Source organism: Ranitomeya variabilis, chromosome 1 (assembly GCF_051348905.1).
Source record: "Ranitomeya variabilis isolate aRanVar5 chromosome 1, aRanVar5.hap1, whole genome shotgun sequence".
NCBI lineage: Eukaryota > Metazoa > Chordata > Amphibia > Anura > Dendrobatidae > Ranitomeya > Ranitomeya variabilis.
In genome coordinates this window covers 427,829,811-427,843,091 of record NC_135232.1, presented here as the reverse complement: position 1 = coordinate 427,843,091, position 13,281 = coordinate 427,829,811, and the positions used below count along the sequence as shown (strand labels likewise).

Genomic DNA, 13,281 nt, shown 5'->3' with positions numbered 1-13,281 from the left:
CCCGTTGCCTCTCTGGCGTGGCACGTGGTACAGGCAGTATTTCGGAAAATACCACGTTGGAGGTCCTTACTTTCAGCTTGCAGCCTAATTCCCTGAAATCATCTTTAAGGACCTTCCACCTACCTCTAACTTTGTCATTTGTGCCAATGTGCACCATGACCGCTGGGTCCTCACCAGCCCCTCCCAGTAATCTGTCCACCCGATCAGCGATGTGTCGGACTCGAGCGCCAGGTAGGCAGCACACCGTCCGACGATCCCTGTCTTTGTGACAGATTGCCCTATCTGTTCCCCTAATAATTGAGTCCCCCACTACCAGCACCTGTCTGGCCTGCCCTGCTCTCCTATTTCCCTCCTTACTGGAGCAGTCACTCCTCCGGCTTTCAGAGGACATGCCTGGCTGCAGCAGTGCTACCCCTGTACTGGCACCGCCCTCATCTGCCAACTTAGCAAACTTATTGGGGTGTGCCAGATCAGGACTAGCCTCCCTGGCACTCTTCCCTCTACCCCGCCTTCTATCTGTCACCCAGCTAACTGCCACACTGTCCTGCAGCTCCATCCTACCATCCCCCTCCTCATCTATCCCATTGAGCGTCTGCTCTGTGAGCAGAAGACTCCTCTCCATATTGTCTATGGATCTCAGTGTTGCCAGCTGCACATTTAGATCCAGTATCTGGGTTTCCAAATGCACAATGTGCTCACATCTCGCACAGCAGTATGCACCCTCGACCGGCTGGTCAAGGACTGCATACATGTGGCAAGATGTACACTGGATGGCATTAACAATTGTGGAGCACATTTCCTAATGGGGATTGCACCACACAGAAACGTTAATTAAAAATAAATACAAAGTATTAATTAAACCAAAAAAAAAAAACAAAAAAAAAACAGAAGCAATTCCTCCCTTGGAAACTCCCTGATTCCAAAGTCACTGAATCACAAGTCACACACTTACCGCCGTTCACACTTACGCTCAGGTCACACTCAGCTCGCTCACACTCAGCTCGCTCACACTCGCTGTGCTGAAGATTTATAGATTTTTTTTTTTTTTTTTTTTCCTCTCTATCTCCCCTCAACAGCAATCCACCTTGCTGTTCAGATGCACTTCCAAAAAAATGTTGTACAATTTGTCCTGAGTATGTTGATACCCCATATGTGGGGGTAAACCACTGTTTGGGCGCATGGCAGAGCTCAGAAGGGAAGGAGCGCCATTTTACTTTTCAATGCAAAATTGGCTGGAATTGAGATGGGACGCCATGTCGCGTTTGGAGAGCCTCTGATGTGCCCAAACATTGAAACCCCCCACAAGTGAAACCATTTTGAAAAGTAGACCCCCAAAGGAACTTATCTAGGTGTGTTGTGAGAACTTTGAACTCCAAGTGTTTCACTAAAGTTTATAACGCAGAGCCGTGAAAATAAAAAAATCATTTTTTTCATAAAAATGATGTCTTCGCCCCCAATTTTTTATTTTCTCAAGGATAACAAAAGAAATTGGACCACAAAAGTTGTTAGGCAATTTGTCCTGAGTACGCTGATACCCCATATGTGGGGGTAAACCACTGTTTGGGCGCATGGCAGAGCTCGGAAGGGAAGGAGCACTGTTTAACTTTTCAATGCAAAATTGGCTGGAATTGAGATCAGATGTCATGTTGCGTTTGCAGAGCCCCTGATGTGCCTAAACAGTGGAAACCCACCAATTCTATCTCCAACCCTAACCACACCCCTAACCCCAACACTAACCCTAATCCCAACCACACACCTAACCCTAATCCCAACCCCAAAAGACCCCTAACCCTGACACTTCTAACCCAACCGTAAACTTAAGCCAAACCCTAACCCCAACTGTAGCCCCAACCCTAACCCTAACTTTAGCCCCAACCCTATCTTTAGCCAACCCTAACCCTAACGGGAAAATGGAAATAAAATTAAAAAAAAAATGTATTATTTTTTCCCCAACTAAGGTGGTGATAAAGGGGGGGGGGTTAATTTACTATTTATAGCGGGATTTTAGATTTGGCAGCTGTCACACACTAAAAGATGCTTTCTATTGCAAAAAATAGTTTTTATGTCACTACATTTTGAGAGCTATAATTTTTCCATATTTAGGTCCACAGAGTCATGAGAAATCTTATTTTTTGCAGGACAAGTTGATGTTTTTATTGGTACCATTTTCGGGCATAAGACTTTTTTTGATCGCTTTTTATTCAGATTTTTGTTAGGCAGAATGAACAAAAAACAGCAATTCATGAATTTTTCAGGGGGGGGGATGGGCGTTTATACCGTTCCACGTTTGGTAAAATTGATAAAGAATTTTTTTATTCTTCGGGTCAGTACGATTACAGCGATACCTCATTTATATTTTTTTGTTGCTTTGGCGCTTTTATACAATAGAAACTATTTTATATAAAAAAATAATTATTTTTGCATCGCTTTATTCTGAGGGCTATAACATTTTTTGGCTGTTGACGCTGTGTGGCGGCTTGTTTTTTGCGGGACAAGATGACGTATTCAGCGGTGCCATGTTTATTTATATCTGTCTTTTTGATTGCGTGTTATTCCACTTTTTGTTCGGCGGTATGATGATCAAGCATTGTTTTTGCATCTTTTTTTTTTCGGTGTTCACTGAAGGGGTTAACTACTGGGACAGTTTTATAGGTCGGGACGTTAAAGGACACGACGATACTAAATGTGTACTTTTGTTTTTTTATTTATATAAAGAAATTTATTTATTGAAACAATTAATTTTTCTTTAAAAAAATTTTTTACAAAAATTCCTAAATAATTTTTTTTTTTTTTTTACTTTGACCCAGGGTGGGACATCACTATATAGTGTCAGAACGCTGATCTGACACTTTGCACAGCACTGCATCAGATCAGCGATCTGAGAGGCAGTGCAGGAGGCTCGCCGACTCCTGCTCAGCAGGCACTGAGAAGCCACCTCCCTGCAGGACCCCGAAAGGACCTAGCAGCCATCTTGGATCTGGGGGCTTGCAGGGAGGTGGCCCTTGGAACACTCGATCACATCGCGTTGTTCTGAGGGTTTCAGGGAAGCACGCAGGGAGCTTATGCCACCGGAACGCTGCCATCAAAAGTGTCGGGAGCAATCCGTGACGGCTCCTGGCTCATAGTGCGGATGTCAGCTGTGATAATCAGTCGACACCTGGCCACGATCGGACACGCTCCACCCGGGAGCGCGGCTGATCTCATGTGACTACTATTCCATCCATGGGAATTAGGGCCCGGGTCACATGGATGGAATAGTATGTCCAATGGTAGAAAGGTTAACCCCCAGAACTATTTTTCATTTTTTTTTTTGTTTAATTTTTTCACTCCCCTTTTTTCCAGAGCCATAACTTTTTTATTTTCCCGTCAATATGACCATGTAAGGGTTTATTTTTTGCAGAACGAGTTATATTTTTGAATGATACACAACATGGTAAAACCAATGGTAACAGATAACGGGAAAAAATTTCCAAGTGCGATGAAATTTCAAAAAAGTGCAATCCCACACTTGTTTTTTGTTTCGATTTTTGCTAGGTTCATTAAATGCTAAAACGGACGTGTTATGATTCTCCAGGTCATTACGAGTTCATAGACACCAAACATGTCTAGGTTATTTTTTATCTAAGTGGTGAATATGAAAAATTCCAAAATTTGCGCAATTTCCCGATACAGGTAGCGTCTCCATTTTTTCATGATCTGGGGTCGAGTGAGGGCTTATTTTTCGTGTGCCAAGCTGACGTTTTTAATTATACCACTTTTCTGCAGATACGTTCTTTTGATGGCCAGTTATTGCATTTTAATGCAATATCGAGGCGATTAAAAAAAACGTAATTTTGGCATTTGGATTTTTTTTCTTGCTACGCCGTTTAGCGATCGGGTTAATCCTTTTTTATTGATAGATTGGGCGATTCTGAACGCGTCGATACCAAATATGCATAGGTTTGATTTTTTTAATTGTTTAATTGTGATTGGGGCGAAAGGGGGGCGATTAAAAATATATATAAAAAAAAAAAAATTCTAAACACTTTTTTTTTAAATTTTGGCGTGCTTCAATAGTCACCATGGGAGGCTAGAAGCATCCACGACTCGATTGCCTCTGCTACATAAAAGTGATGCACAGATCACCTCTATGAAGCAGAATTACAGGCTTGCTATGAGCGCCGACCACAGGGTGGCGCTCATAGCGATCTGCCATCAACAACCAATAGGTTGTGATGGCAACGCACCGATGATCCCGAATCACGTGACGGGGGTCAGCGGTGCGCGTACTTCCGGTCGCATGGCCGGCAGCGCTTGTTAAATGCCGCTGTCAAGAGTTTTACAGCAGCATTTAACTAGTTAATGGGCGAGGGAAGATTGGGACTCTGCTCGCGCCCATTGCGGGCACATGTCAGCTGTTTCAAACAGCTGACATGTCGCGGCTTTGAGGTGGGCTCACCGCCGGAGCCCACCTCAAAGTGGGGGATACTGCCAGCTGGCGTACTATTCCGTCAGCTGGCAGAAAGGGGTTAAACAATGTTTTACCTCACAGAAAATCAGCTGTGATCCCTGTAATGTCTGTATAGTCTTTAGCCTCCTCCCCTGTCCAGGAGCCGTGGTATGATCAGATCTGTTCATGCACGGTTAGACAGATCTATTACACTGGGGCACATTTAGAAGATCTTGGGACAGGGACATTTTTATTTTTTTATTTTTTTTGGAAACCACATCCAATTGTAGAGTATATTTTTATTCCAAGATCTGTTGATTAAAAAGTACTTTTTTCGTGGCACAACCTCTTTAATAGAGTTGCTCATTACTCAGGCAACCCCTTCTCAATTGCTATATTTCTTCGTGAAAAATATAAACAGCCTATACTTCCCTCCACTGACAGCAGTTATAGTGATGTGGAGGCTGGGATTAGCGTGACGTTATGCCATGCAGCCAATCAGCAGCCACTTCACTCAGGTCCCACTTTTCCCATATGTCTGTATCATCCAAAGGAACGGAGTGTGAAGTGGGAAGATTGGCTGCAGTGGCATATCATATGAGCCACAGGAGACCCAGTGCAGACATCCCTGGAACAGCTCTTGCAGTGAGAACAGGCTGTTTTTATTTTATTGGGTAATATAGCGATTGAGAAGGTGTTGTCTGAGTAATGGAAACACCTTTAAAGCCCATTTACACTGGCCAATAAGGAATGAGCTTCGTAGGACTGCTTGCTTTTAATCAGCCAGTCTAAACAAGTTACCCAAAATGCTCATTCGTCTGGTAAAGGGATTTTTAAAAGGTGTTGTCTGGTCTAAGAATTAAAATCTCCTGAATCATGACAATATATGTTGCGCACACCATCAAGATTCCCCGTGAGGGTGGATGGTCTCATCTAGCTTCTGTCAATAGAAGAGAGTAGTACAATAGACAGATCAGTTGGTACGTGATCGCAAATCTCACATGCGGTCATATAACTACCAGCGCACACAGGGAATATAGCTAGGAATCATGATAGTGTACGCATTACAGTCACTATTCGACAGTCTGCAGTCACAGAACCTGAAGACCCACTTCTTCTGACAAGCCTACAACCTGCAGTAACCACCGATCGACCAAACCGCTGCACAACCAGCTCTACCCTCACCTACTGTATCCTCACCCATCCTTTGTAGATTGTGAGAAGAAGAAGAGGACTTTTAAAATATTTTGGCATAAGGAATGAGGAGAAAGTAATGAGAGGAAAAGGACTAAGGTGAACAGACCTGATGCTCAAACCAATATACCCTTATATAAGTCCAAGGGTTCAGGCTGGAGCCATGTATGCAGTGGGGCCAAAATATTTTAAAAGCCCTCTTTTGGTGCTCTGCACTAGGCACACATTTTGTGCCAGAACAATATATATCCTGTTGGGCCCATATGGTACTGTGATATTGGTCTAGCTGTGTATACAAATTGATTTCTCATTGTGGTTCAGATATACAATCTAATCGATTTCGTTTTAGGAGCCATACTGCATTTACTGCTTTGGGGAATATTGATGGGGCAATGATAACCCACATATCAGGACATGATATTTGTATAGGTCTGTGTTGCATTTTTAGTGTTTTTATATGCTTTTGTGTTTTTTGTCTTTCATGTATTTTTTGATACCTACCAATAAAATATTGCATTTTATACATTGAGGTGTTCCCGTATATGTGGGCATGATCTTTTCTTGTTCTTTTGTTATGCCCATCCACAAGCCCATGGTGAACCCTCGTCTTAAATTGATTTGCGGAGCCCTCCATCCCCTCTTAAATTATGTTTATATAGCGGGTTACACCATTAAGAAAGGTTTACCAAAGATTATGATTGTTTCTAAGGCAAGCTCCCAGTGTATAAACTTCAGACTAAAGTAAATTAAACAAATAAATTGTTTAAATAGGAGTAAACAACCTATGTATTTAATTTAATCTGAAGTTTATAGCCTGGGAGATTGCCTTAGAAACTATCATTATAATATTCAATGAAAATTATCTATCTTTTTTTTTTTTTTTTGGGGGGGGGGGGGGGGGGGGCTTACCCCCATGTAAAATAGGTACAGTATATTGAATTGGTGCCTTTTGCAATAATATACATGCTTATCCAGCTTTTGGGTTGATTTATGTTTGAATGTTTATGTGACAAACAGCAGATTGAAAGGGTTTGCGGATTAGCAGTTTCTGGTCAGCACTGTTTGAGCTGCAAGTAGAAGCAGGGCATGATGCACATGGCCCATGCACCCCTGTTCTCTGATATTGAGACAGCATGTAAGAATATCATGTTTTGGAAGTGAATCATGGCAAAAAAAAAAAAGTATGCTTTCCGGACGCCGAAAGAGGGCTGACAGCCCCTCTGCCTTTGGATTGGAGACCCCGCGGCGTGACGTGGGGTCCCGATTATTGCCATGGTGACCCGATGTCATGACAACATCAGGGACACCAGAGCTAGGAAACTTGCTGATCATGCGCATGGCGGCTGATGGGACCATCTCCCGCCTGCTGTCTCTTATCACTTAAATGTAATTAATCATTCTCCCCTGCTCGCGCTGATTGCCGGCAGAGCAGGAGAGAATGAAGAAAACAATGTTCAGCACCCGACGCCGGGGAACAGCGCTTGCTGTAATGCTACTTTCCTGGCGCTGATGCGTCACATGGATGACATCCATGTGTTATGCGTATGCATGTGTGCGGGACGTTTTGTAACCCGTGTAGACATAAAAAAAAAATGGACATGTCCGCATGTTTGCCCACAGACACAGTCCATGGAAACTCACCAACATGTGCACAGACCCATTCACTTGAATAGACAAATAGCCATATGGAGAGACTCGGGAGGAACGGAGCGCTAAGTAGTACTATACAGTTACATATGGGGTATTGCCACGATCAGTAGAAATTGTGGTGCCATTTATATCCACTACTTGTGTGAAAATGTAAAATCTTTGGCTAAAACAAAATTTTGGTGTTAAAAAACGTAGTTACTTTGTCTTCACTGCCCAATGGAATAAAATTCTGTCACACACCCGTGGTGTCAATATGATCATCGCACCCCTAGGATTCATTGAGGGATGCAGTTTGGAAAATGGGGTCACTTTTGCACCTGCAAACCATAACAGTAACACATGAGTCTCCTTGCCTTCTGAGCTTTGCACTGTGCCAGAAAAATATTTCCCGATTACATGTAGGGTATTGGCACACTAAGGAAAAAAAAATGGACCTCATGTTTGTTGTAAAAAAAAAAAAAACAACAAAACCCTATTAGCCCTTAGAAAAATTAAAACCTTGGGGCTAAAACTAAATTTTAGTGGTAAAAGTGTATTTTATTCTTTCCTCACCGCTCAGTGGTATAAAATTCTGAGAGGCACATGTGGTATGAATATGATTACTGCACCCCTAGATGAATTCATTGATAAGTGAAGTTTGTAAAATGAGTTCACATATAGGGGGTTTCAGTTCTGGCACCTTCAAACCATTCCAGCAAAATCTGAAATCCAATATGGCGCCTCTTCCCTTCTGAGCTTTGCACTGTGCCTCAAAAGTAGTGTTCCCCTACACACGGGGTATCGGTGTACTCAAGAGAAATTGCATAACTTTTGGGGCTCAATTTCTCCTGTTACCCTTGGTAAAATAAAAGATTGGGGCGAAAAGCTTATTTTTGTGGAAAAAATATGATTTTTTATTTATACGGCTCTACGTTATAAACTTCTGTGAAGCACTTGGGGGTTCAAAGTGCTCACCACACATAGAAATAAGTTCCTTAGGGGGTCTAGTTTCCAAAATGGTGTCACTTGTGGGGGGGGTTTCCACTGTTTAGGCACATCAGGGGCTCTGCAAATGCAACATGGTGTCCGATCTTAATTCCAGCCAATTTTGCGTTGAAAAAGGTAAAACAGTGCTTCTTCCCTTCCGAGCTCTGCCATGCTCCCTAGGAGTGGTTTATCCGCACATATTGGGTATCAGCTTACTCAGGACAAATTGCATAACAACTTGTGGGGTCCGATTTCTCCTGTTACCTTTGGCAAAATAAAAAAAATTGAATCTGAAGTAAATTTTGTGAATAAAAGTTAAAATGTTCATTTTGTTTTTTTTTTTTCTTTTAAACATTCCAAAAATTCCTGAGGAGCACCTGACAGGTTAATAAACTTCTTGAATGTGGTTTTGAGCACCATGAGGGGCGCAGTTTTTAGAATGGTGTCACTTTGGGGTATTTTCTATCATATAGACCGCTCTGACTTCAAATGTAATGTGGTCCCTATAAAAAAAAATAAATAAATAACGGTGTGGTAAAAAATTAGACCACTGTTCAAATTTTAACCCTTATAACTTCCTAACAAAAAAAATTTTGGTTCCAAAATTGTGCTGATGTAAAGTAGACATTTGGGAAATGTTACTTAATTGTTTTGTGTGACATCTCTCTCATTTAAGGGAATGAAATTTCAAAGTTTGAAAAATGCAAAATTTTCTACATTTGTGCAAATTTCAGTTTTTTTTCACAAATAAATGCAAGTCATAAAGAAATTTTACCACTTTCAAATTACAATATGTGACAAGAAAACAATGTCTGAATCAACGGGATCCATTGAAGCGTTCCAGAGTTCTTACCTCATAAAAGGGACAGTGGTCAGAATTGTAAAAATTGGCCTGGTCATTATTGTGCAAACCACCCTTGGGGGTAAAGGGGTTAAAGGAAAAATGATATATCCACAAAACTAAGAAAAGTAGTGACATACCTGTGCTGATTTTTTCTTTGCTTCATTTTCAGTAAATTCATTGAAAATTCTTCTACATTCTTCCATTGGATCATCTGAATCAGAAAGACCTGTTTCTTCATCTGAGCTGTTCTCCATATCAGAAGATGAATTTACAACAATTACTTCATCTTCAAAACTTCTGACCACCTCCTCCTCACATTTCTGTTCATCAATTACTATTGAATCACTAGAATTCTCACTTATGGTTACTTCAGCAGCTTTATCGTTAATCGAGTACTTTGCATCATCATGTAGAAACTCAATTTGTTTTAATGACTCTTCTTGAAAAGGAATGTGGCAAACTAGACAATCGGATTCCTCAACAACAGGTTTAGAGCACGTACTCACATTTTCATCACTACTTACAGTGATCAGACTATCGCTTGTGAGTCCTTTTATCTCTGAGGACGGATCCAGCTCTGAAGATGTAAAGTTGTTAGAACTGTCAAGTATTTGACCATTGTCATTGGTATGATCAGCTATACCCATACTTGAAGGGAACGTTTCATTTACAGAGTCCAGTTTTACTTCGACATTATCTTCTATAGGAGCCACAATTACATCTTGCCCATTATCAATTAACAGAACTTTCCTTTCATCTGGTACGGATTCATCATATAATAAGGGAGCTTTAATTCCACGTACTTTACTAGCTCTAGGTTTCTTTGAGACTTCCAAGAGTGGAGGAACATCTATTACAAGCATGTCTTCATCATCAGACTCTTGAAACTTTATTTCCAACCTAATTGGAGATGCAGATCTCAGCCTTTTTTGAGTGTTATCCAGTTCCTCCTCACTTGAATGCTTTCTTTTAGGTTTTTTTTCATTTTCCTTTTCTTTTGTAGTGGAACCAAAGAAGCCTGCAGAATAGTTAAGTAAAGGGTCATACTCCAAATCGGTGGCAGGACAGCTTCGGTCAACAATATATTTTTTAACAATAGGGTTACTGCTTTTAGTGGAGACTGGAACTGCAGTAGAAGTCTTTGATGTATTTTGCAGTTTCTCCACAGTATCTTCTACAATATTGCAGTTACTGTCCACTTTGACTGCAGGATCTTCTACACTCTGTGTACCATTTGTGTACAGTAACAGGGTTTTTTGTTTTTCTTCAACTTCATTTTTTACAGCCTCAATGGCCTTCTTAATCCGCTCAAGTTCTTGCAAGTTTTTACCTTTAATCATAGAAGAAGAAAAAAAATTAAAGATTGAAAAAGGTCGCAAAAAACAAAAACATCCTACGGCAACTTGCCAAAGTGCTTGCAGACAATCTGATACATTTTACAGTGCCAGCAAACTTAATTTAAGAAACATGAAGTACATGCTGCAAAATAGATACACAGCACAAACTAAATATCTGAAGCATGTCAATTTATGTTGCGGATACACAGTGGCACGTAAAAGATTTAAGCACCTCTGGTCAAAATTACTGTTATCATGAGCAGTTAAGCTACTGTATTTTTTGGACTATAAGACGCATTCCCCCCCCCCCAAAAAAAAAAATGGGAGAAAAATGGGGGTGCATCTTATAGTGCGAACACAGGCTTACCAAGGGGGGGGGGGGGGGGGGGGGGTGTTTACGGCAGCGGAGTGGCGATGCTGCGGCGGTGGGCAGTGTAGAGTGCACCTGAGCAGGATCCCCTCAGGATGCTGACGGCAGAAATGCGGTGACGCCGTAGCCTGTGTCCACGGTGAGCAGAGCCGAATGAACCACCAGTTTCCCTGCGGCCATATTTGTGAAGCTGTGGCCCACCAAAGGCTTCAGGAAAATGGCTGCCGAAGGCCGCGCGTGTACAGATTGAGATCTCGGCGGCACTTGGCTTCAGAAAAATGGCTCAGATCTAAATCTACACACACGCGGCACACCCTTCCTCAGGATCTGGCAGCAGAAATGTGGCAATGCCGTGGCCTGGTGTAAACGATGAGCAGAGCAGAGTGAATAACCTGTTTCCCTGCGGCCATTTGCCTGAAGCCATGGGCTGCCGGAGGCTTCAGGAAAATGTCCACCCCTGCTCCATGCTCTGCCTCACCGCCGACACAGACCTGTAGCATCGCAGCCCGTGAATGCAGCATTGCCCCACTTCTGCTGCCGCCGGCTTCTTGAGGAAGGGGCCATGCCTTCTGTGACCCCTATGTACCACCGCCGGCACTCCGGTAAGATTCCTTACATTCGGACAATAAGACACCCCATCTTATAACAATCTTATTCTGCTATTTTCCACCCCAAAATTTGGGGTGCGTCTTATAGTCCAAAAAATACAGTAGTTGAAGATTAAATAATCTCTAAAAGGCCTAAAGTTAGAGATGACATTTTCTTTGTATTTTAGGCAAATTGATAAAAAAAAATATATATTTTTGTTGCCCCATCTTTTACATTTTAAAAATTACAAGATGGAAAATGGGCAGATTCAAAACTTTGGGCACACTGCATGGTTAGTACCTAGTGGCCCCCCATTTTGCAAGTATCACAGCTTGTAAATGCTTTTTGTAGCCAGCCAAGAGTTGTTCAATTCTTGTCTAAGGGTTTTTCATCCATTCTTCCTTGGAAAATTCTTCCAGTTCTGTAAGATTTTTGTCCTGCACGCACTGCTATTTTGTGGTCTAGCCACAGATTTTCAATGATCTTCAGATCAGGGGACAGTGAGGGCCATTGTAAAACCTTCAGCTTGCTCCTTTTGAGGTAACCGATTGTGGATGTTAGCGTGTGTTTAAGATCAATATCCATTTATAGAAGCCATCCTGTTTTCAACTTCAGCATTTTTACAGATGGTGATATGTTTGCATAAAGAATATGTTGAAATTTAATTGAATCCATTCTTCCCTGTAAAATGTTCCCTGTGCCATTTGCTGCATCACAAGACTCAAAACATGATTGATCCACCCCCATGTGTAATGGTTGGCAAGAAGCTCTTTTACTGAAATGACATGCCTTTCTCCACACCTACCTTTGATAACTGTGGCCAAAGAGTTCTATTTTAACCTCATCAGTCCACAGGACTTATTTCCAAAATGTATCAAGCTTGTTTAGATTTTCTTTTGCATACTTCTGACAAATTTTATGGTGAGGAGACAGGAGAGGTTTTCTTCTAATGACTCTTTCATAAAGGCCATATTTATGCAGGTGTCTGAACATTCAACAGTAGAACACTGTACCACAACTCCAGAGACGGTTAATCTTTCCGAAGGTCTTTTGCAGGCAAACGGCAGTTCTGATTTTACTCTCCAGCAATCCTATCAGCAGCTCTCACAGAAATTTTGCTTGGTCTTCCAGACCTTGACCTTCATTTTTTCCCGTTAACTGCAGTTTCTTAAATACATTTCGAACTGAGGAAAGGGCAACTTGAAAATGCTTTGCCATCTTCTTATAGCCTTCTACTGCTTTGGGGGCCTCCATTTTCAGAGTGCTAGGCAGCTGCTTAGAAGAACCCATGGCTGCTGTTTTTTTGGCACAAGTTAGAGGAAGCTGGGTTTTTATAAAGCTGGGAAATTTGCATCACCTGGCCTTTCCCCAACAATGATAGTGAACAAGTCATAACAGGCTATTTAAGGTCTGAAACCTTGGTCAAATTAATCTGAGCACACAAACCTCAAAGGGTGCCCAAACATTTGCTATCGACCCATTTTCCCTTTAGTAATTTTTAAAATTTAAAACTGACAATATTGTTTTTCCCTAACATACAAAGGAAATGTGTCATCTTTAACTTTAGGCCTATTAGAGGTAATTTCATATACAACTTGCTTAACTGTTCACAATAACAAATCGATCACAGAAAAAGAACCTGTGATCCGGTTAAAAAAAAAATAGATTCCCCCTAATCTGACATGATCAAACATGTCAGAGGAGAGAAAGGATGTCCGCACGTACCCCCCTCATGCACCCACCAACTGCTGTGAATTTTCTGATTAGCTGCTGGCTTATTTGTAAATATGACAGCACTTGAGCTCTGCCTCCCTCTCCTCGCCCTGTAGTTGTTCGGGGAGAGAACAGATACTCGGACATAGTGTGCTGCCCTGTCAGTGAACAAAAAGTCTCAAAAAGCTAC

General features: G+C 41.7%; 1 protein-coding gene across 2 annotated transcripts in view; it reads right to left on the bottom strand.

Moving 5' to 3' along the window:
- Nucleotides 1–13,281, bottom strand: part of LOC143763352 (RNA exonuclease 1 homolog) — a 210,104-nt gene that overhangs the window by 135,228 nt on the left and 61,595 nt on the right. For both annotated transcript variants that reach the window (XM_077249273.1, XM_077249272.1), the window contains exon 2: nt 9,221–10,413. In XM_077249273.1, coding sequence (XP_077105388.1) covers nt 9,221–10,413 — 1,193 coding nt within the window. The remainder of the gene's footprint in view (nt 1–9,220; nt 10,414–13,281) is intronic.